General features: G+C 39.3%; 1 protein-coding gene across 1 annotated transcript; it reads right to left on the reverse strand.

Annotated features, from left to right (window-relative positions):
- Positions 1–15: 15 nt before the first annotated feature.
- Positions 16–22,297, reverse strand: kpnb3 (karyopherin (importin) beta 3). The gene is made up of 26 exons (XM_036557175.1): positions 22,155–22,297; positions 19,448–19,528; positions 19,050–19,242; positions 18,695–18,797; positions 18,451–18,547; positions 17,694–17,798; positions 13,849–13,971; positions 10,755–10,875; positions 9,071–9,158; positions 8,574–8,680; positions 7,758–7,882; positions 7,562–7,651; positions 7,103–7,276; positions 6,296–6,514; positions 5,826–5,909; positions 4,105–4,237; positions 3,862–3,983; positions 3,548–3,644; positions 3,042–3,214; positions 2,713–2,824; positions 2,571–2,626; positions 2,354–2,476; positions 1,504–1,723; positions 1,071–1,299; positions 826–967; positions 16–716 (listed from the first exon to the last, which is right to left on the reverse strand). Exons 1-26 carry the CDS (start codon positions 22,230–22,232, stop codon positions 630–632), a joined length of 3,282 nt encoding a protein of 1,093 aa, XP_036413068.1. The 5' UTR covers positions 22,233–22,297; the 3' UTR covers positions 16–629.
- Between the last annotated feature and the right edge of the window lie 1,937 nt (positions 22,298–24,234).

Raw genomic sequence — 24,234 nt, forward strand, 5'->3', positions numbered from 1 at the left:
CACTTAACAATCATGCCTTATCTATAATGTTTTATTTTTATACCATGGAGTGAGTGGACTAGTGACAGGACATACTGTTAGGACACATCTGCATAGTGGAGCAAACAGATACCGCCCCTCACTTCTATCCATTGCAATCCATATTAAAGAAAATTGGAAAACAAAAAAGACAACCAAAAAAAAAAACAGAAAACAAAAACAACAACACTAGTCACTGACTATTGAGTCACCCAGGTGCAACAAGCAAGCTTGTTTCAGAGAGAGATCAAACTCTGTGTTAGATTAACAGACATTGAGCTGTGATAACATGACTGAACTACCTCAAACAGAGGACTATAGTTCCTATATTGGAAATACTTTAACATCTAATGGCAACGACTGCTGACCTCACTTTCCCCACTTTCTCTCAGATGAGCCCAAGGATTCTTCTTAGAAGATTTTTTGGGAAGCTGGACAATAGGCCCATGGGCGGGGGGTGGGGGGAGGGTTTGAACTCAGTCCTATAATCAAGTCATGCTACAGTTCTTCACGCAAAGTGGTATGGGGTAGGGTTCTAAAGAGGACTTCCAAATGAAAGAGTTCTTTCATAAGATGGCTGAGTAGACAGGTTTCAAGGGATAAAGCTTCACTCATGCTGCATTGAGGAGATCCTGAATGGCCTTTTGGTGAATTTCATTAAGGGCTGATACACACTGCGTCCAAAGTCCTCCAGAGACCTAAGGGTTAGACACACAGAGTTAAACCTTAACATCAAGGAATCAGTCAACAGTATCTCATCTCTACACAGACACACTTGAACCAAGCAGGTTGACTGAGGACACTCACTTGTACTTGGCGGATAACGTTCGCCAGTCTCTTGCTGCAATCATCGTCGCTTTTGATAGATTCGTTAGCAACCCCCTCAGCAATGATGATGAAAATTTTAGGTAGGTTTGTATTGTCAGGTCCAAGAACAACAGGGTTGTTGCTTTTGAGAGAAGACAATATGACAACAAATTTATTAGGGTTGGACAAGCATAAAATAAAATCACACCAAAACCCCAAACACAGGATCACAAGGAAGGACTCACCTTTCAATAAGGTCACACAGATAATTAAATGTGTGTACAGCCTCTTCTTTGTCTTCATTGAGTGGTAACCATGAGACCCAATGAGGAAGGACCTCGTTGACGTTAATGCATTCTGGTCGATACCTCATGATCTTGCCAACAGCAGAGATGCAGTTCTCTGTTGCATTAACATTCTCTTTTGCTCTGGAATCTGCAGCTTGTATCACACTAATCAGGAGGGGAATTGCTTCTGGATGAAATACAAAAAATAAAAATATATTAAATAAATAAATAAAATTAGTACAGGAGTTTTAAAACTGGGCCAATTTCTTGCCATTACACAGCAGGCTACACAAAACATGCTACGGCTGATGCCATTCCAATTTCTAATTGACTTATGCATAACTATTCAACCAGTGGCTTTTAATGGGTCTGAGAAAAGAATAAGACTTGCCTGTACAGAAGGGCCTGTAGTTCTCTCCTCCAAACTGGGCCATGACTCCGATGCCATATGCAGCTGCCTGCCGCACCTCAGGGCTGGTGTCACAGAGAGACTGAATCATCGGTCTCAAGAAGTACTCTGCATACTTGAATGAAGAGGGACTGCAGTGCTCAACCACATCATCAAAAATGCACAAACCCCATTGCCTGTCTGCCCAGGGTCTGTGTGGGCACTACAGTGGAGGTTGAAGGGCGGGTATGTAGGGGAAAAGGAGAAGGGGGGGGAAAAAAAAAAAAATAAATAAATAAAAAGGATAGTAACAGCAAGGTAAATGGTACCTGTATGCTCAAGCTATTGAAAGAAAATCTATTGGGCTCAGACACGTGCACCAAGAAAAATTCCTTGTACATCTTGGCAAATAAAATTGATTCAAAATACTAAGGCAAAATACAGAGTGAGAGCTTTTATTTATGGTATTTTTGGGCATGTGAAGGCATATGGGTATGCGTTTCATTCTGGAATTGTTTTAAATGATTCTTTATCTTTAATCTCATTTGTGAGCTGCCCTACTTAGTTCCATGACAAGGAAAAAGGATTGTGAATTATGCTCACTCATCTTCGGTCCTGATATTACCAAAGACTGCAGCACTATGTCAAAAGAAGGTTCATTATGCAATGTGCACAACAATAATCAAAAACAAACCGCTATATCAACTAAGGATTTTGAGACTACCCAATATTGTGTAGGCCTACTGGCTTCAAGACCAAACACTCTAAATGAACATAAGCACATATACTAGAGATTAGCTGCAGTTGGCCGAGTGAGATTAAACTTGATAACATGAGTAAAGACTATACTTACAATAAGATTGACTATAAGTTGAAGAAGCTGCTCAAACCAGGGAAGAATCTTCTCCTTGTAACTGCTGAATACTGCATGCAAAATGTCTGACACCTTGGTAAGAATGTACACATCATTCTCATCCTGGAAAAGACCAGTTGTGATCAGTTATATCAAGACATTACCCGTTTTGAATGGCATTTATTTCCAAGGTGCAAAGACAAACAGCTGAACTTGCCTCATCTTGTAACGTTTCTTCAACTTGCTCATCATAATCTTCATCCTGTCTTTTGGCTGCACATGATGGTCAAGAAAGTGCATTACTTATGCCTCACACAGAATATGTTACTGGTTTATAGAATATTTCTAACAAGCCTCACCTTGCCTGAGTTCCTGATTTTTAAAGTGCTCCTCCAGCTTTCCTTTCAGAATGCCTCCCAACTCCTCAAAGTGCTCATTGTTTAGACAGCCATCTCCCATTAACTCGATGCACTGTGAATGAGAATGAAAAAGGGAAGAAATGAGAAATAATATTTAAGTCAGTTTTCATGACCAATCCAATCTTGCAATCCTGCTTACAACAAAGACTATCCTTTCTTGGCATCACAAAGGCAAAAAAAACAAAACAAAAAAAAAACAACAAAGAATTTAAAACATGCAGGAAATATTATTTTAAAAGAAAAAAGTGCATATAAAGCATGAATAGTACCTTAGCAAAGGAGTGCATGATTTCTGACAACACGTCTGAGTCAGGTTCAGTGCCAATAGCCTTAATAAGAGCATCACACATGAAATGCCACATCTGAGTGAGGTACTCTGGGCCTCTCACACGAGCACATTCCAACAATAGAGGCATGGACTCAGCAGCAGCAACTCGCACACATGAGGACTAAGTAAAGGAACATACAAGTGAAACAGCTGCAAGACAAAAAGTTTGTGACTCCTTTGGAAATGTTTGGTGAAGATCAGGTCACATTTAAGAGCCATTCATGCAGAAAACCAAAGTCATAACAATGAATCAAGATAACTTTTTTATTAATAATGAATTGATCAAGTTTATTCAACCATCTAAGCTTGACAGTGGCCTCTGTCATCTGCAATGTTGTGAGGTAAATTCTGATTGGAATCAAACAGCACTGTAATTCTACAAGTTATATCTCAGTTTCTTTAAATCTTTTACATGATCAATAACTTGTAAAGGCATGTAAAGGATATCATCATGGAAGTAAAATTTCAGCAAAGGGACCATCAGCTTAACGACCTGCTCTGTATACTCCACAAAACCTTCCTTCAGCTCCTTAGCGTAACAGACCTAGGAAACAAAAAAGGAACGTGTTTGAGGGCAGGGTTGGAAGGAGAGAAAAGGTCTGCTTGCTAAAGCCTTGTAAATTTTGAAAAGCAAGTTGTAGACTTTGTGACAAGTATGCTGAGAGAGAGGGGGGGGAAACAACAACAATAATAATAAAAAACACCACACTACAAAATTAAAAAAATCTGTCTGATTAACACACACACACACACACACACACCAGCATCTGACAAGCTGTAGCCTTTTCTTCTAATCCAGCAGTCTTTATTCCAAAGCTCTGTTGGTCTCCCAGATTCACAAACTCCCAACCATCATCTTCAGACATATTTTCCATGTCCTGAGCTAAAAGAAGAAACATCCATTAAGATAAATCTAAAATACAAATTTCTGAAATATGTAAATCTAACTAAGAGCAGTACCCACAGACAGCAAGTCATTAAGCATAGTGAAGATTGTGCCTTACTGTCCAAAAGGGCTACTTCAGGCTTGATTGACGCCGTTTTCATAAGTGGGCCCATAACCACAGGCAGGTACTGCTGGAACTCTTTCCCCAAGATCTTACACATCCTGGCCCAGGCTGAGATCATGTAAGAGATCTAAAGAAAGACAGACACAAATTTTCGTAACTGGTCTTAATCAGTTGCCAGGTATGTAGGTGCAATTTTGATCATAATAAAATCAAAACGAGACCTCATATATAAAGCACAAAAATAAATAAATAAAACCCCACACACACCCCAACACCCCCCACATTAACAATGGTCTAAATTTATTTTTAACCAACGCAGATAAAGAATTCTAAATGAGCAGGTTTAGCATCCCAAAAGCTTCATAGAACAGAGATCATTTAAACTATCAGATCACAGGTTCCCGACCCTGTCCTACACATTTCATCATTTTCCTGCACCAACACAACAATTTCAGTTTAAGTACGGCTTGGTAATATGATACCCTGGATTAGGTGTGTAAGAATCAGGGGAAACACTAAAACGAACAGAGCAGTCCAGAGCTTCTCCAGGACCACGGCTGGAAAATATAGTTGCCTTGCTGTCACTTAGTCATGTAGATGATCTTTGTCTCAACACAGAGGTAGAAATACTTTTTCCCCCATAAGCAATCAAATACATAAAACGGCTGAGAATTTGAAGAAAAAAACCTCAATAAATAAATGGTAGGGAACTGAGGGAAAGGTCACTGCAAATCAACAGAGTGCTATTCTGACCAGCTTTACCCTATGAATAAACATTTCAATCCTGATGGGAGTGGTCTCTTACAGGACCCCATCCAAAAGGCATGAGGAGTTACTGAATGGATTCAGGTATGAAAATGATGTAAATCATATGCTATAACAGAAGCTTTGGACCAGCAAGCATCATCAATAAACCAACTTAAAATTATATATATATATATATATATATATATATATATATATATATATATATATATATATATATATATATATATATACACATACATACATACACACACACACACACACACATATATACATACACATATATACACACACACACACACACACACACACACACATATATATATTTTTAACCCAATTTTCTTCCCAATTTTGCCGTCTCCAATTCCACCCTCTACTTAGGACTCCCCCAGTCACATGGTACTATCAACACTAGGAGGGCGAATGCTTTTGAACTTGTGAATTTGATGAATTTTTGAACTGCCGCTCACGCAATGTCATTGGACAGCTGAACGCGCTTGGAAGAAAGCACCAACTGCCAGTTCTGTTACGTCAGCTAATAGACGCCTGCGCTGACTAGCATCGCGTTGAGTGATGGGGGGAGAAGGGGGGGGCCCATCCTACCCACCCAGAGAGCGAGGCCAATTGTGCTCTCTAGGACTCCCGGCCATGGATGGCTGTAGCATCACCAGGGATCAAACTCGCGATCTCCTGATGATAGGGCCAAAGCTTAGACGGTTGCGCCACTCGGGAGCCCCTAAAAGAATATTTTTGGGTAAAAAAAAAAAAAATAAAAAAAAAAAAGTTTATTACAACTCAAGTGACTTGCAAAATCTATGTCAAGGCTCACTGAAGCTGTTCTAATTGCTCATGATGGCCCAACACCATGTTGATTTTCTGTCAATCATCTGTATATTTGAAAAGAATCAAACCCAGCTACTGGGTATGTGAAATTCTAAACCATCACTCACCTGTGGGTCATCATCTTCCAGGTCATTAAAGTCAGTCTGTGTTTTTAGAAGCAACTGCATTACTGCTGAGGCGTCAGGCATGAACTACAGTAGGAGAAAAAGGAAGGAGAAACAACCACTAAGTACCATTTTCACTGCTGTTTGCGGTTTCTCACTTTACTTTAATGCACATAATTCACGTCTACTAATTATCATGCCCTTCACTTGGTAAAGTGAATTTAAAACCATAACTCTGCATGTTACACATTCAAAAACATTCCTGCATCACTTTTGTTAATTTATAGCAAGCGTACCTAAACACACAGTAATTCTGGAAAAATAATGCTCCATATAAATTAGAGACAGATTTTGTCAATCAGCATTTGAGATTGGGATGAAAATTCAAAACTACAGGACAAGGACAAGGACAAGGACAAGGACAAGGACAAGGACAACAACAACAACGACGACAACAACAACACCACATGTACCTTCTCTTTGCCCACAGCCAGCCCAATCAGGCTGATGCACTCAATGGTCTTCCCTCTGAGCAGACGAAGCTCCTTCTGTACAGCATTCTCTACAATGTGTTTAAGGGAGGGCATGAAAAGGTCATAGTAAGGAACAAATTTCTCCTCCGCTGTGTCGGCCACAGACGCAATAGAGGTCACCACCTGCTCCAGCACCAGCTTGGTGCCCTTCTGAATCAGCTGAGGAAACATAGCAGAAGTGAGGACATTCTATGTTTTAAATTAAATTATATTTAAAAAGACACACACACACACACACACACACACACACACACACACACAATGACTATGCCTCATTTTAGAACTGCATAGATCACTGGAAGGGTCTCATAAGCCACAGTAGTCTGAGCATTTGCATAACAGAATCTGACCTTAATGCCACTACACAACCTTCATGTGAGCATAGATCCAATTTGACCAAATACATAAATACTGAAACAAATTACTGGCATATTTGTTTGCAAGTGCCTTTGCACAAGGTATACCACTATGTTTCAGGTATATTATAGTGTGTCAAGATCTGCACAGCTTAAACAAGCTACGCCATCCAAAAGACACAGTCAACAGCAGACACCCAACATAAGATGTGGTTTTCTGAGGCTTTTGAACAAGTTAGGAGTATTTGTTTTAAAAAAAAAAAACATTAATTTAGTAAACTCAAGCATCATATTTCAGTTTTTTTGCAAGGCTCTATGTAGCCATGTAAAGCCAGGTGTAAGCACATTCTTATAAACTTCACACAAAAATTGCTAAGAACCCATAACGGACCTCCTGGAGTTTGGCAACCATAATAACATGGAGGTGCTGAACCAGATTGTCCAGGTATGGAATGAGGAGAGCTTTGGGGCAGTCCTCTGTGAAGTTAATTAGAGCTGCAGCAGCATGGGCCTGAACACGTGGGTTAGACTGATCCTCCATGGTCTGTAGCAGGGCAGAAATAACCTATAGAAGCATAGGAAGCAGACACAAAATCATGTTCAGAACAGAAATTATTTAAATGCACATTTGACAATGCTTTCCACAATCTTTCAGAAAGAAAGAAAAACACCACACACACACAAACCATGTTATGTCTACTTGTTTAGTTAAATGATAAAGCTGTGCCAGCTACGGTCTCTGTCTCTATAGTCAGGTTGAAGTTGTCTATAGTCAGTTTCCCTAGTCAATAAAGATGAGGACTAAAGTGTGAAGTTCTGTCATTTTCTGTGAAATGAAGCAAATCTATACCTTGTCATGGAATTTTTTCTGAAAGGTAGGAGCAAAATCTGTGGCCATCTGACCAATAGCATTGCAGGCAGCATATCGGACTCTGGGATGCTAAAACAAGAGAGAAACAGCAAACATAAATGATTACTTCATGTCAGTAGCATCTAAAACCATACAACAATTGACCTGCTCAGTGTAGCCAATGAATAATACTCACAGGATCCTGGCAGAAAAGTAGAACAAAACTGACAATTTCATTCAAAATGGTCTCCATCTGCTGATGGCAGCCCTCACCAATGGCAGACAATGCCATTAGACCAGCATGTCTATACCTCCAATCAGCTGTGGAATTAGAAGAATGAATTAAGTACAGTTTTAAATGTGTTTTATATATAAATAAATAAAAACACACACACACAAAAATCATTGGCAAAATCTACAAAGATGTCATGTGGAAAGATGTTTTTTAAAATGCTGACATGGTTGTTACTGTTCAACGAATGGTGACATGCTTCCTGGCCCTGCATGTCTGATATGGCTGATAACAGGCTGCTTCGGTGTAATCAGTAATATGAGGTTTAATTACATGATTACCTAGAACTTAATTTATCTTTGCTTTATAATTACAGGAAAAATCATTTAAATACCAATGCGAAGTACTTGTGGAATCAAACAACCTCCACAATAATACTTGGGCTTCTGTGTAAGATTTGTTCATGCATTGTTATTTAGTTTCTGCAACTTTCACATGGAGTAAAATAGCATTTTTGAGGGTAATGCAGAAGGCATCTTGTGGCATTGCGGATGTAGATTTGGATAAGATAGAAAGTTTAGTTTGAAAGAGCACTGTGTGTTGTGAAAAGTTTAGTTACTGACAGACTGTCCATACCTTGTTTCTCACCTATTAAACAATTAATCAAAGCCATAACTAACAAAGTAATTGATTATGGAAATCATTGTTAGTTGCAGCCCTAATATTTAATATAAGAAAAGTCACTGTGCAAATTCTCAGGTGTGTAATATATACACTCACAATTTTGTAGCATTTGCATGATGTGCTGTTTAATCATGGGGAGCACAATTTTTCCTCCAAGGCCACAGGCAATTCTGTCCAAAGCACTCTCACCTGCCACTGCATTACTGGGAAGAGAATATTCAGTGATTCTTGCAAACAAAGAGAACTGGAAATACAAAGCCTGATGAAACTTTAACAAACGTTTTCTGCCATTTTAAGACAACGGGAATTTGACTTTTGGCAGGTTTAACCTCATCAGCTACATCTGAAAAGTGGGAGAGTTAGTAAACTGAATTATTAGTGTGCACACAAAAGTTAAATTGCAGGATGTAGGGCAAGATTTATAGAGATTAGTTTTTGACTACAGGCTTGATAACCAAGTTTACCAACATTGGCACAGCCCTCTCAACTGTTAGTTAATTTTGTACCAAAACTTTGGGCGTAAATCACTTTTTTTTTTAATATAAATGCATGACAGATGTAAAGACTATGTAACCAGAACAGAATGAATTCACCTGTCAAAATCATCATCCTCCAGTTCATCTGCCATTGCCCAGTCCTCATCTTCTTCCAAGTCCACCATCATGGACAACATCTGAGGAACTGGAAAGGAAAGAGGAAGGAAATGTGCCAAGTATAGAAGTATAGAAAAGGGGGGTGATTTTACAAAAAGAAAAACAAAAGCCTACAAAGCAAAATTTCTAAAGGAGACTTCATTTTGAATGTAAATGTCTGAGCGCTATCTCGCCCAAAAGCAACTTTATAAACACAGTCCACATAGGTAAGCAAGTTCTCATTAAGATCTGCTTAGTGATTAGTAAAGATCTGATCTGATGTGGCCTTAAGTCTCAGGTTTTTAGTGTCAGTATTTAAGAAAAGAAAAAGTTGTATTTAAATAAGCTGATTTTAGCTTTCCTGTGGGCTGCTATGCTTTGTAGTTGTACACAGGTGGGCCTTGGGGTGGAAAAGGTTGAGAACCCCTGTACTAGACAAAATTCAGCTGCAACATACAGAGAAAATCACTGTCGTCACAATTTCAGGAAAATCAACCATATTTACCACTTAACCATGTTTAAGAAAAGGTTAAGAATTTTTCTGTTTCCAAGTTTCTTACATTACTCTATGATGAATAGTGGTTTGGTTTAATTTCTAATCCTTGTTGCACTTTATAATGAGAGCTTGAGTTGACAGCAGCTGGTGAGCAGCACTGGTATGCCATAGATACCAGGGCTCTATCATGCTATCAGGGTAGTGCTCAGACACGCTTGCAAAACGTGTCAGACTTGAATTGACCATTTTGGAGTCACCGTCCCATCACTAGCACCAGTTTACTGTTTATTACGAGTAAAAACTTCCATGTGGAACTTATGAACAATATCAATCATCTATTGACATGTCTGTACAATGCATCTTAACAGTTAAATCATAGAAATCTAGCTGTTTTTAAATGACGTGCATTATCTAGCTATGCTATATTATTTAATGCTCACTTGGATTAAGTAGCACTACAGAGGAGAACAGGCAAAGAGTATATAAGCCCAGGAGATGAAACTCTTGCTTTTTTGACAACCGTCGCTAGATGGTGCTGAGGTAGCGCTGCCACCATTTTCAACTGAAAAGGCCAAAGGGAACAGCACAGAACCTACACTCTTAAAATTAAAGGTACCGTACAGGTACATGTTTCGTTCATCAAGGTACAAAATGTAAATGTACCCTCAAAGGCACAACAGTGGTTTTAAGGTCCAATTGTGTACCTTAAGCTTTTTTCCAGGTGAAAAGTATGTATTTGTACATTTTCATACCCTCATGTTTTAAAACAGAACAATAAAATAACAAGCCTAGAGATGAGACAGGGTGTGTGGAGTCAACACAAAAATCTCATTTCACTGGATTATGGTACCTTGAGGGTACCACCACGGTGACAAGAGGTAATAATAATAATAATAATAAAATACAACTACAATTATTTTTATTCCATGTTTTACAAACTGCCTAATAATACTTATCTATATACATTACACAACAGCTATACTGGAAACAATATGTAAACGGCTCCTGAACGATCCTGACCCATCTCAGATGTCCCCAGTGAGACATCTGTGAGAGATAAACCAGCCTCACTTCACTATATTTCGCACAGAGCAAAATTTTAGTGCATCATAAAATCATTGGGCATATGGAAATAGTCAATGCCCTTACCACTTTGAGCCACAATGGCAGTGTGTTTCCTCAGCATGGCAGCAGCAGTCTCAGACAGTGTGACAATAACTTCCAGAGCCAGCTGCCTCTGCATATTTGTCAAATTGGTATCCGCACACAGCTGAAAGCACACAAGTCAGATATTTGCTTTCTGAAATCACTCAGAAGTTACAATTCCTGTCTAAACCATAACACAAAAGATTAAAAGAGGAACTACCCATTCGCACAGCCAAGTTTTTTTTTTTTTATATATATGGCATGGCATAACCAACTAAGATCTGCAAGTGCAACTTCATGGACTATGAGAACCGTTTAGAGTCAGACAACACAGTAGACGTGATGGGAATTGGAACCATTCATGCTAGCCAAAATTAATAGAGTATTTGAATACAAAAAAAAGTAATAAATGACAAAATATGACAAGTCTGAAGTGTCAGTTAAATTAGGTGAGCAACTACTTTACTACTTTGACTGCCAAATAAAATCTTTCCAGTTGACACATGCACAAACAAAAAAAATGCAATAAGTGAACAAAAACAAGGCTGTCATAAAATCATGTACAGAGGTTCATTACGTAGTGAACTACATGCTGAATTGTCCACTGATATTTCGTACACTCCAGCAATTCTCAATAATGCACTATGATATGGAAGGATTTCAGTCAAACCTATTAAAGGGTCTTGGTAACATTCCAAGCTCCTAGCAGAACTGTAAATCCAGAAAGAACCCTCTTAAAAGGATGACGAATGATTCTGCAATCAGGCTTTGAAAGCAGCCAGAAGTAAGCAGGTCCCAAGCATCAAAATGCAGACATCAATATTTGCCTGTGAAATACCTTTAATGATGAGCATGAATGAGCTGTCTCAAGGAACCACCAGACACAAAACCTAGATATACAGGGTGCCCCCCAAAAAATTGACAATTTCGTAGTCTAATAACATAGCCAATTCTCCCTCAAATGATCTCAAATTTTAACAAAATGTGTAAAAACTAACCAAGTTTAATTTTTAATGTTTTTTTTTTTCAGGTTGAAGAATGGCGTTCACTAGAAATGAAAAGGCATTTTGTGTGTTAGAATATGCTCGAACACAGTCAAACGAGTGTGCAGCATGCATTTTCGAGAAAAATGCACCAACTGGAAAGCAGATTTGGACATGGCACAAAAAATTCAAAGAGGAAGACTGTCTGTGCAGGGCAAAGGGATCTGGAAGATATTACATTTGTGAAGATTTGTGAAATCGGTTATAAAATCTACATCCCTCTGAATTTCTTGTTCGAATTTTGATAAATCATTGTTCAACATGAAGCCTATTTAAATTTCGTTTGCCTAGGACATGTAGTTACTCACATATTCACATCTCAAATGATGTCAATTTTTTGGGACACCCTGTAGTTCAATGGATTCATCACTTTCAATGTCCAAACAGCCTTGGAAGGGTTCATTTCCTGTTTGCTTTCTCCAACAGTGGTAAAAAAAGTAAAATGTAAAAAAGAAATTCCATGCTGGGCAGGCAAAAAAAAAAACAAACAAAAAAAAGTATTCATCCGTATCCACAAGGCATGTGCAAATAAATCCCAAAGCAAAGAAATCCCAGGCACACCGTCCTTAGAAAAAGTATAAAAAGCCTTTATTAAAACATGGCCATAAGTATAAAAATGTGCCAACGCGTTGAGGCCTTCTCAGGCCTTCATCTGGACAGAAATAGAAATATCGATAGAAATTTTTAGAAGGGCCCCCATCCTTAAAGACAAGTTGGTGCACAGCCGGCTTGGAAATACAAAGGACACATGGCTGCATAGACCCAAAAGCAATTTTAGATGCGGTGGGTGCAATCATTGCTCCAATATGATGAGATTATCTGTTTGTGGATTTGTCTTCTGGGAAATCATTCAAACTTAATTCATTGGCTAATTGTAATACTACTTTTGTAGTACACAGACTCGAATGTGAATGTGGTTGTTTTTATATTGGTCGTACGAAAAGGAGGTTTAGAGATAGATTATCCAAACATAAAAATGCTATTGTTACCCAGAACCCTAACTATCCTATGGCCATGCATTATAAGGCAGCTAAACATCCGAGCCCTAGCTCGTTGCGAGCAATGGCCATTGAGGTTGTTCCAAAGTCCATTAGAGGAGGTAACAGATTAAGGCAATTACTTTAGGAGGAGACATTTTGGATTTACACTCTTAAAGCTACAGAGTATCCTGGTTTGAATGAGGATGTTGATTTCTCTCCTTTTCTTTGAATTTTGACCAACAGGTGGTTGAAGCTTGTGTGTGTATATACACGTGGGTGCTCTCAGGTGTTTTCTATTAACATGTCATTGTTCTGTGTCCTGATAAAGGCCCGAGAAGGCCGCAACGCGTCTGCACATTTTATACTTATTGCCATGTTTCAATAAAGGCTTTTCATACTTTTTCTAAGGACGGTGTGCCCGGGATTTCTTTGCATTGGGATTTATTTTGCACATGCCTTGTGGATGCGGATGGCTACTTTTTTGGTTTTTCGCTTCCCCCAGCATGGAAGCATTTCTTTTTTGAGTTTTCTGCACCCATGCCCCAGGAGCACCTGTCTTTTTGTTTCATTTTTGTGACCTCTGTAGCATTTCTTCATTTCTGTTGTATTTAAAATGTATTCTTGAGGTTGTGCAAATGAACTGAAATGGTACAAGTCATGTAGCCTTCCAAGCAATACGTGGGTAACTACCACCTTACTTAAATATTTAAGACTACTGATCAAACTTGTCTTAACGGTATACCAACCTTTTATTGCAAAGTCTTTTGCACTCTAAAGCGAGAAGACATGGATGTCTAGCCCAAATTTATGTATTTTCATATAAAATTTCCACCTGTATATAATTCAACTATAATTCACTTTAACATTTTTCATATTTAATATGTCTTATATAAACATCTTAAACACCTTACTAAATAATGAAACAGACCCTAACATAAGTAATGAATACTACAGCATTCAAATGGTTCAGCATAACCAAAAAAAATGTACGTAATTACATAATCTATTATGGGGTTTTTTTTTGGTGGGGAGCGCAAACAAACCTAACTCAAAAGGACCAATGTGTATACATACCTTCAGACAGAGTTGTAGGGTGGCCTCCAGATTTGGCCTCAAGTATTTAGGTGCAGTGTCAGCGATTTCTACAAGAGACTTCAACACAGCATCATCTCCTTGGTAACAGGATTCATTAACAGCCTGGGATAAACAAAAAGCAGTTCAGTGGCATTTAGCAGTCATCCATCAACTATGTGAATTATGTCACATAACTAAACAGAAGCAAATGGCTTAATACAATAAAACAAATTGTTCAAGTTCAATAAAATAACTAAGAGATGACTGAACTTTTACATTTAAGAAATGCACCTTTAAATTTTAAAAGAAAAAAAGTTTTGGGCTGCAGAAGTGTACCTAGCTCTGTGGGATATTTTAGGACCAATATGGCTCAAAACTATAAATTTTGCCATTGAAAATGGAAGCCTCCATAGAGACCTCTACACTGCGCTTATTACCATCATACCAAACCTGATAAGGATCCATTAAATTGTGCCAATTATCATCTTATTTCACTGATAAATGCAGATGTTAAATTACTTTCGAAAGTTCTAGCTCTTAGGTTGGAGAAAGTGATAGGTCAACTGATCCACCCAGACCAAACCGGGTTCATAAAAGGCCGTTTAGCTTCAGACAATATAAGGAGACTTCTGCACGTAACAGGAGAAGCACAAAAGTTTTCATCTCACTGCAATAGGCTTGAGTGGCAGTACCTTTGGAGAGTACTGGATGTGTTTAAATTTGGTCCAAATTTCATTAGCACGATTAAGGTTTCAAGCCATCAGCTCGGTTATGCATCGGCGGGTACTATTCTGACCTATTGAGTATACTACACTATATTGCCAAAAGTATTCGCTCGTCTGCCTTCACACAAATATGAACTTGAGTGACATCCCATTCTTAATCCATAGGTTTTAATATGATGTCGGCCCACTGTCTGCAGCTATAACAGCTTCAACTCTTCTGGGAAGGCTTTCCACAAGGTTTAGGAGTGTGTTTATGGGAATTTTTGAGCATTCTTCCAGAAGCGCATTTGTGAGGTCAGACAGTGATGTTGGACGAGAAGCCCTGGCTCACAGTCTCCGCTCTAATTCATCCCAAAGGTGTTCTATTGGGTTGAGGTCAGGACTCATGTTTCAATAAAGGCTGCAGGCCAGTCAAGTTCTTCCACATCAAACTCAGTCGTCCATGTCTTTATGGACCTTGCTTTGTGCACTGGTGCGCAGTCATGTTGGAACAGGAAGGGGCCATCCCAAACTGTTCCCACAAAGTTGGGAGCATGAAATTGCCCAAAATCTCTTGTTATGCTGAAGCATTAAGAGTTCCTTTCACTGGAACTAAGGGGCTGAGCCTAACTCCTGAAAAACAACCCCACACCATAATCCCCCCTCCACTAAACTTTACACTTGGCACAATGCAGTCAGACAAATACCGTTCTCCTGGCAACTGCCAAAGCCAGACTCGTTCATCGGATTGCCAGACGGAGAAGCGTGATTCGTCACTCCAGAGAACACTGTTGTAGAGTCCAGTGGCTGCGTGCTTTACACCACTGCATTCGAAGCTTTGCATTGCGCTTGGCGATGTAAAGCTTGGATGCAGCTGCTCCGCCATGGAAACCCATTCCACTGTCTATGCACTGTTCTTGAGTTAAACTGAAAGCCAAACGAAGCTTGGAGGTCTGTAGCGACTGACTCTGCAGAAAGTTGGCGACCTCAGTGCACTATGCGCCTCAGCATCTGCCGACCCCGCTCTGTCATTTAACGTGGCCTACCAATTCGTGGCTGAATATTTAGTAGTGAGGAAATTTCATGACTGCACTTGCTGCACAGGTGGCATCCTATCACGGTACCACGCTGGGATTCACTGAGCTCCTTGAGAGTGACCCATTCTTTCTTTCACCCATTTGGAAGGGTGATTGAATACTTTTGGCAATACAGTGTATCTCGGGGCACGCGTCAAGGCTGTGGGCTATCTCCATTAATATTTAACCTGTCTATGGAACCTCTGGCTCAATATATAGGAAACTGTTCCTCAATATCTCCAATTAAAATAGGCTCATCTAGCCACTCTGTATCAATGTATGCAGATGATACTCTGTTTCTTTCAGATATTGAAAACTCACTTCCCAATACCATTTTAAAGAATTTCGGTTCCATTTCTGGCTTTAAAATTAATCCAACAAAGTGAGCATTAATGCTAATCAATACAGAAAAGAACAAGGTGACACTACCTCAAGAAATTCCCATTGCCACTTAAGTAACCTATCTAAGTATTCAGATGAAAATTTCCATTGCTGCAATTGCTAAAATAAATTGTCAGAATTCTCAAATCCACAGAAGAAGACATTAAAAGATGGACAGCCCTACCAGCCTCAATGCCAGCGTGCATATAAGTGGTCAAGATGAATGTTTTACCTCCGGATAAACTTCATTAGTTCAATGCTATCTCTATCCCCCTTGGTTGGGTTTTGGTCAAAGATGGATTCCTTAATTACCAAATATATCTGGAATGGACAGCGTCCACATACAAAAAGATAAATCTTGAAGCTAGATAAATCCAAAGGTGGGTGGGCCTATCCTAATTTCAAAATTTACAATTGGTCATTCACTCTGCAAATCATTAAAGACTGGCTCAACCCAAACTCTAACCTACCCTGGTGGAAAATAAAACAAAACAAAACAAAACACAAAACAAAGGTAGCCCCAATTCAATTAGAGGATTTTTTTTATTTCCAGGGGTTTCCTCTAAAAATGCGCAATTAGGTATGGTCTGGTAATGACACATATACTTCAAACCTTTAAAGCAGCAGAGAAGCACATGGGGTTGCATATTAAATGGCATAAATTATCTCCAATCTGGTTCAACAACAATCTTCTAACAGGGAACAAACCGTTCATCCAAAACTCATGGGCAGAAAAAGGTATAAGCGTTCTTGAAGACATCAATGGCAGCAATTCTCTAAGATCTTTTGAGGAACTGTTTGCACATCATGGGATACCCAAGCATTCTTTATTCTTTTATTTTAGACTCAGATCTGCATTGAAAGCACAATGTTAAATGGGACTCAGACTTGAAAGACCAAACAATTAGTTGGATCACAGAGGCTGCCAAAAGAATAGTATTTTATTTATGCTAAGTTTATGTCACAGAGAGGAAGGTAGGTAAACTGGGAAATAGCATGGGCTAATGTTTTTAGGGCATCACATAACCCCAATCATGAATTCATCCATCTGAAAATATGGGTAAGACATGTGATGGGTTTAAGCCTTCACCCCTTCGGTACTTTCTGTCCAAATGGGACTCTGGGGATTTTTATGCATATTATGTGGGACTGCCCAAAAGTTTATGCTTTTTGGGATGAGGTTGGTGATTCCATCTCTTCTCTGACCAAGACATACCTCCCCATGGACCCCGAACTTCATTTACTGAATGATAACTAAGTTCCTGGAAAATATGGCTGGCTGGCTTAACAGCAGCGAAAAAAGTCATTGTCCAGCATTGGCTAGCCCCTCACAACCTGTCCATACGTCACTGGCTCCATACCTTACTGGATATCCTATATCTGGAACGGTCATCTGCAAGAAATAGCTTAACTATACGCTGTGTTTAAGTTGTGAACGATGTAACTCAATTCTCATGTGTCCTATGTTGTAGCTATGTTTTTTCCCCCTCCTCTCTTCTTTTGTAAGTCCCATGTGCGTGTGGGTCAGGGCTGGAATGGGGGTGGTTGTGCTTCAAGTGGAAAATAATAAATGCATCACAAAAAATGAAAAGAAAAAAGTTTTGGCCATTACGCAGACTTCAAATCAAAAAGAAATACATGTGACCATAAATAAACAAGCAAAAACAAATTAAAAATAGTTCACCTGTAGTATACCAGGCAGAAGGTCAGAGAAATGTTTTAGTAGCGCAGTGTTGCTCTCATTGGACAGAATAAAGGAGGCAGTTGCGCGTGCTGCCAGGGTGCGAATCTAAAAGAAAGGGGATGTAAAACAGATGCAATGACTGAGGCACTCCCCCACCCCCACCAAACAATTCATCACACAAACACAATTCATCATATCCTGAAAATCTGTAGAAACATTTTTTTGAAAATTTTGTAATATTTTATCACAAAATAGTGACATCTGTCCACCTCTAAAAAGTTTTCTGACTTTTGGCTGTCATGTGGGCAGGGACTAGCAATAATAATAACAACACTCCTACTACTACTACTACTACTACTACTACTAATAATAATAATAATAATAATAACAACAATAACAACAACCTCTTATTTTTATAATTACTACTACTGATAATTATTCATCTCCAGTTCCTGTACAGAACACAATCTCTGATACAATACATTGTGCAAAGAATTTAAAAAACATGTACTATTAAAAGCAGAGCTGTCCAGTCTTATCTTCAAAAGGGAAGCGTGGCCACAAGTGTGTACTCAAATCAACTGGTGTTAGTCCTTAACAATTGAGCATGTGTGTCCCTGCTTTAAATAGGTGCAGCACATGGGGTCTCCACTGATGGAGGGATACTGCTCCACTGTGACCTACACTCCTACTTATATGAACATATGAGCTGTTTTCTGCAGTAGCTACCTGATGTGAGTCCATGTGCTGAACTGACCTGTGGGTTCTCCTGATCTTGCATACACTGCACCAACATGCGCTTAATAACCTCCATATAATGTTGCTGCTGGTTGCCAAATATACCGGGAAAATTCCTGTGCACAATTTTTTGGGTTAAGTGTTAGATCAACTTGCATAAATAAAAAAACCCTGAAAACATTTTAAAAACAAAAAATCTTACAAAATGATTTTATTTTGCAGGATTTTGCAAAACACACAAAAAAGAGAAAACGACACCTCACCAGAAAATATGAAGTGCAGCCTCTCGTAGAGCAACATTCTGTGAGTTAACAGATTCAAACAGGAACTTGAGAATTTCTGGCCACTGGTTGTTTCCATCATCGTCTTGAGCAACAAGGACAAGACAGTGAAGTTACTTCTAATTACTAAGGCAGATGTGTCTAATGTAATAAAAAGCATTACAGGTCATGGTTAACCAAAAGAATTAGTACATGCAGTACTTCTTCTGGAAGTGTGCGTCTGGCTCTGATATTTCACATGCTACAGTCAGAGAAGAGGTTACCAAAACAAACTTGTAGAGACAACTAAAGTTTTGGAAAAATAGCAAGAGAGGGACAATCATTATAAGCAACTAACCAAGTAGGTTGCGGGCCAGCTCAGCAGCTACGTCGCAGACCTTCTTACGAATACTGGAAGAACCATCCATTTGGATGCTGGCAAGCAGCTCTGTTTTGATGGCCATCTGAACATCTATAGTCAAACCTGGGTAGACCTCTTCAAATGCTGAGGATAGCAATCGTCGCAGCAGGACAGCTGCCATCTGCCTAACCTGTAGAAAAGAACAGGAAGGGAGAAGTACAATTTTAACATGTAACACCCAGAGGCTGGAGAACAAGCAATGGAGCACAGAAGAGCAGTACTTCAGGCAAACCCTCAGGGACTGCATTACCAAACACTTCAAATGCTGCAAATGTTTGTCTACTGTGCAAAAACATAGTACTCTAATCCATCTAGACAAATGATTTTTCACATACCTCTTCAGCAGCTGATGCATCACGGATGGCCTGCAGCAAGAACGTGACTTTTGTTGATCCAGGGATGGTGTCATATGTTTCCTATACAAAAGCATTATATTTAAATAAATAAATAAAAAAGCACTTGTAAAGGGTCAACAGCATTTTAAACAGAGTGCTTTATTAAGATGCTGCAAATGTGCAGCATAAACAAACCAAACAAGCGTGACTCTAAAAGGGCAATATCATTCAGATCCCAGGATACAGGGGAAAAACACAGCAATTTCCACAGTAGCAATCAACTGACTGCTGTTCTTTACTTGTGACCCCTTAGCAGCAGTTGTAAGTTGTGAGGAAACATTAAAATGGATTGTTCAAATTAAAGGACAACACAGCATTACTAAGAATGCTGACTTTTCAAACTCATGCAACTTCTCACCTGTTATACAGCACTCATTTGGCTGGTGTGAGCATCAAAAAAAAATCTTAATAGGCTTTTACACAAGAGTTGTTTGGTTTCTGCTTCAGTTACTTTAAGAGCAGATGTAGGTTATGGCAATTCATGGTAAACGAAGTGCCGATCAAGCGCTTGCTTTTTTTTTTTAATACTTGGAAGAGAAAAAAAGCTTTGTTTGATACTTCACATGACTGTGTAAATACAGACATTTGTGAGAGTGTGTGTGCAGAGTTGTGTGGTATATTGTTTAATTTCTGGGAAGCAAGGTAGCTAATTAGCCTAAGTTACATTCTTTAGAATAACAATGATCAGAAAGTCCATTAAAATCATTAATTGTTGTTAATGGTTCCAACTGCCTCTCAAACGGGTGGGAAAAGAACTAGAAGCACCCGTTCAGTTGGTTCACGTTTGGGTCAGGTCTTGTTTGTGAATGTGCAGTGGGAAAACACTTTTATAACATGAATATTACTTTATTAAACCCTGTAATGAAATGTGGCTGGTGCAGGTTCATGATTATATGCACCATTTGAATAAGTATTTTGGTTTTTGTGTGTTCCAGTGTTTGTGTTCAGATTTTATGTGCCACTTTCAAAGTTGGATCACCGTTTGTAGTTACTGTATTTCTACAATATCATATGGTGTGCTTAGTTAGTTTAATGCTTCAAATAATCCATTAACATCCAATGTTATGGGGAACCTCACCTTTTTTTTGCTCCAGGATCTCCTCCCACCCCACCGACCTACGGGATCAATCATTACTCAGCCTTCCGGAAGCTCATCATTTATATTTCTACCCGGTATTGAACACAAAAGTTGGAAATCGCTATTGTCTAACTGCCTATTTGTTTAAACCACAGTAATTAGTTAAGCGTAAACTGGACATGGAATCAACTTGGGCCGTAAACTAAATAGATGCTACTAACATTAACCTACATAACATTATCATTAGCAAAAAGCAAAGAGGAGTAACTTAGCTAACTAATCTTGTGGCAGCCAGACTAGGATTCCAACCGAGTAGTAAAAGCAGCGGCACGTCGGCCTTGCATTGTCTTTAAATAAAAGAAAGTGCTGACTGCTCACATCAACAGAGAAAGGACACGCAGCTAAGCTTTAGCGGGGATTCGCGCTTAATCGCAAAGAGAACAAAAGACTTACCCTGACTAAATCGCCATGGCAAGTTACCAAGTTTAGCTCATGAGCATCAGGAAAAGTGCAAGTTTAGATGCAAAATTAAAAGAAGGGCCGTAAGACGAAGCTAACAAGATGTAATGTTAGCTTATAGAAAGAAATCCATTCCTTGTGAAGCTGACCCAACTGTAGCTAATAAATGCAAACCCCAAATATAACCGTACAATATAAGCGGTGTTCTTCAGTTCTTTATTTTAGCTAACCAGCTAGCAAGCTAATTAGGTACTTCTTAGAAAGATGTACACGGCGAATAAGGCCTGCCGAAGTGTAGTCGACATCAGCTAGCACAACTGATTCAGCCCACTTGTGTGTGGAGTTTCGAAGTTTGCCGCTTGGAGAATTCGGGCACTTCCCGCTTTCCACGGCGGTTGTTCAGAGTTGAGTTTTGGACAACGGTTATGCTCACCGTGCCAATCTGTAACAAGTAACGTTAATATCATTAGTGAAACTGCTCTAACTCCGTCTACCATTTGCCAGCTCAGCTGTCATTAGTTTAATGTTAGCTATAACAACTATGATATGAATGTAACCTAGCTAGCTAACTAGCTAGCTTGTAGCCTTTACCAGTCACCTCAATGGAACGGAACGGGGCTCTTGGCCAACACACTTAGCTACATGGCAGTTTCACAATAGAAAAGTGAACGCTGGTGTCGACGTTGTCGCTAGCTAGCTACTGAATCTTGACATGGTCAGCTAACGTTAGCTAACGTTTCATAGTGGAACTAGCAAATTAGCCTAGCTTGCTATCAGACCAACTTGCATAGTGTGCTAAACAAACTCAAGAAACGTAGCTAACTGAAAATATTTGCCACTCGTGCATCCATGATTAGTGAAAAATAGGTAACGGTAGCGATCTAACTTAGATCTAACTTATCTAGGCATGTATCTGGCTAGCTAACGATCAAGTAGCTAGATCACTATAATTTAGCAGACTACCCGAAAACTTGTGCCTTCACACGTGGGCTGGGCCACACCGAGATATGAAACACGTAGCGTTAGCTAGGTTACATCAAGTAGGCGCCTGAAACACAAACGTTATAATTAGAGGCATATGTCGTTTTAGCAGTTGTGAATAATCAATACCTCTGACTGCTTCCTGACATTGTTATCAGGGCTCATCAGGTTCCCCAGTAAGAGGTAGAACTGCTGCTGCTCCGCCATTGCAGTTGAATCCAGAAAGAAACCAGCCGACACGGGAGGAGCGAAAATAAACCGGTCGGAAACGGGACCTCTTACACTGGTGGAAGGAGGAGTAAGCGTAGAAAACACTCCCCGGAAATAAGATGTCGCGCCAGTACGGCAACAATACAGGACCTCAGAATGTTTGTGAAAAACGAAAAAAATTGCCTCACTGGTCGCTTGCAAAGTTGTGGCTACACTAATACTGCTTTAGGCTAACGTCATTTCAGAAAATGTTTAACAAAATGACGTGTTTCAGAGAAAATACTTTTAGCACAGCATTAAACTGAGGGTAGACTCCTCTTCATGGAGTGGAATTTCAACCAGACTGCACTAAGGGAAAATCAAGGACAATGTTTTTCATATTTTTGCTCTGTCCCCTTTGTGTTGTGAATTGGGATCGAGCAAAATTGTGGACTGGCTGGGGATCATTTGGGATCATTTACTTGCATCTTTATTTTCCTGCTACACCAGGTGAGGATGTGGTACGAGTAGATCAGACACAGCAGTGCTGCTGGAGTTTTTAAACACTGTCCACTCACTGTTCACTCTATTAGACGCCCCTGTGTTGTCAGTTCACCCTGTGGATGTAAAGTCAGAGACGATAGCTTATCTGCTGCTGCACAGTTTGTGTTGGTCATCCTCTCTAGTCCTTCATTGGTGGTCACAGGACGCTGCCCACAAGATGCTGTTGGCTGGATATTTTTGGTTGGTGGACTATCCTCAGTCCAGCAGCGACACTGAGGTGTTTAAAATCTCCAGCAGCACTGCTGCGTCTGATCCACTCGTACCAGCACAACACACACTAACACACCACCACGTCAGTGTTACTGCAGTGCTGAGAATGATCCACCACCCAAATAGTACCTGCTCTGTGAGGGTCCATGGGGGTCCTGACCACTGAACAACAGGGTAGGAATGGACAGATGGCCTACAGTCTGTAATTGTAGAACTACAAAGTGCACCTATATAAGTGGAGCTGATAAAATGGACAATGAGCGTAGAAATAAGGAGGTGGTCATGTTATGCCTGATCGGTGAATCTTGCTGAAATGTTTAAATTGGAGCAGTTTTATTTCAACAGTTGACAATGCGTTGCACAAAATTCTCTGGTTTGTATTCGGTTATTTTTGTTGATTTTTGTTAGGAAAAACCTGGAATGATTAACTTTGCCATTAGTCTAAATTTTTGTTGGATATCACACCTTTGGTTGTGTAAGTTTGATTGTTGGTTACACTTAAACTCACTTTTTGGTGATCTTTTTGTACATTTGCAGCTTTTCAATTATATGTTTTTGGCACATGATTAAATGCAGTGTCTTGTTCTCACTGTCAGTTGGGCTTGTTTGGTGTGTCAGGTGGCGATTCACAAACATTCTGACAATAACGCTTTGAAAGTAGCTAAAAAGTAGTGCACTACTTTTCAAAAAGTAGCTAAAAAGTAGCCACTACTCTTTCTTGAAAAGTAGCTAAATTGTAGCTAGCTACAAATTTTGGGAAAGTAGCTACAAAGTAGCTAACTACAAATTTTTCAGTAGCTATCCCAGCTTGGCCTTGCAGCCAAGATACCACATAATTATGTAAAAAATATGCTGCATGGACAGAGTTCACAGACGTTTCAGATTTGTTATTTTGGTAAAGGAAGCATCTCTAAACCGAAATTAGGGTGCTCATTATGACACACATGCAAAATGTGTTCTTTTCACATAAGTTGAAATAAAATAATATTTTTAATTTCCCACAGTGCAAAGCCTAGAAACATAATGTGAATTTTATCCAGCAATTTTATAATCTGGAAGCTATATGTCAGCTATTTCACTGTAACTTTCACCATGTTCATTTCTTCACTGTAATCCTGCTCCAAAGTGTGCTTTTTGAATAGCCTCAAGTCTGTTTCTTCAAGCTCAAAATAGATCAATAGCCCTACTGACCATTTTTTTGACCATTCTGTTAGCCCTAAGAATAACTTAATATATGATATACGGT

Source organism: Colossoma macropomum, unplaced genomic scaffold (genome assembly GCF_904425465.1).
Source record: "Colossoma macropomum unplaced genomic scaffold, Colossoma_macropomum, whole genome shotgun sequence".
Classification (NCBI taxonomy): domain Eukaryota; kingdom Metazoa; phylum Chordata; class Actinopteri; order Characiformes; family Serrasalmidae; genus Colossoma; species Colossoma macropomum.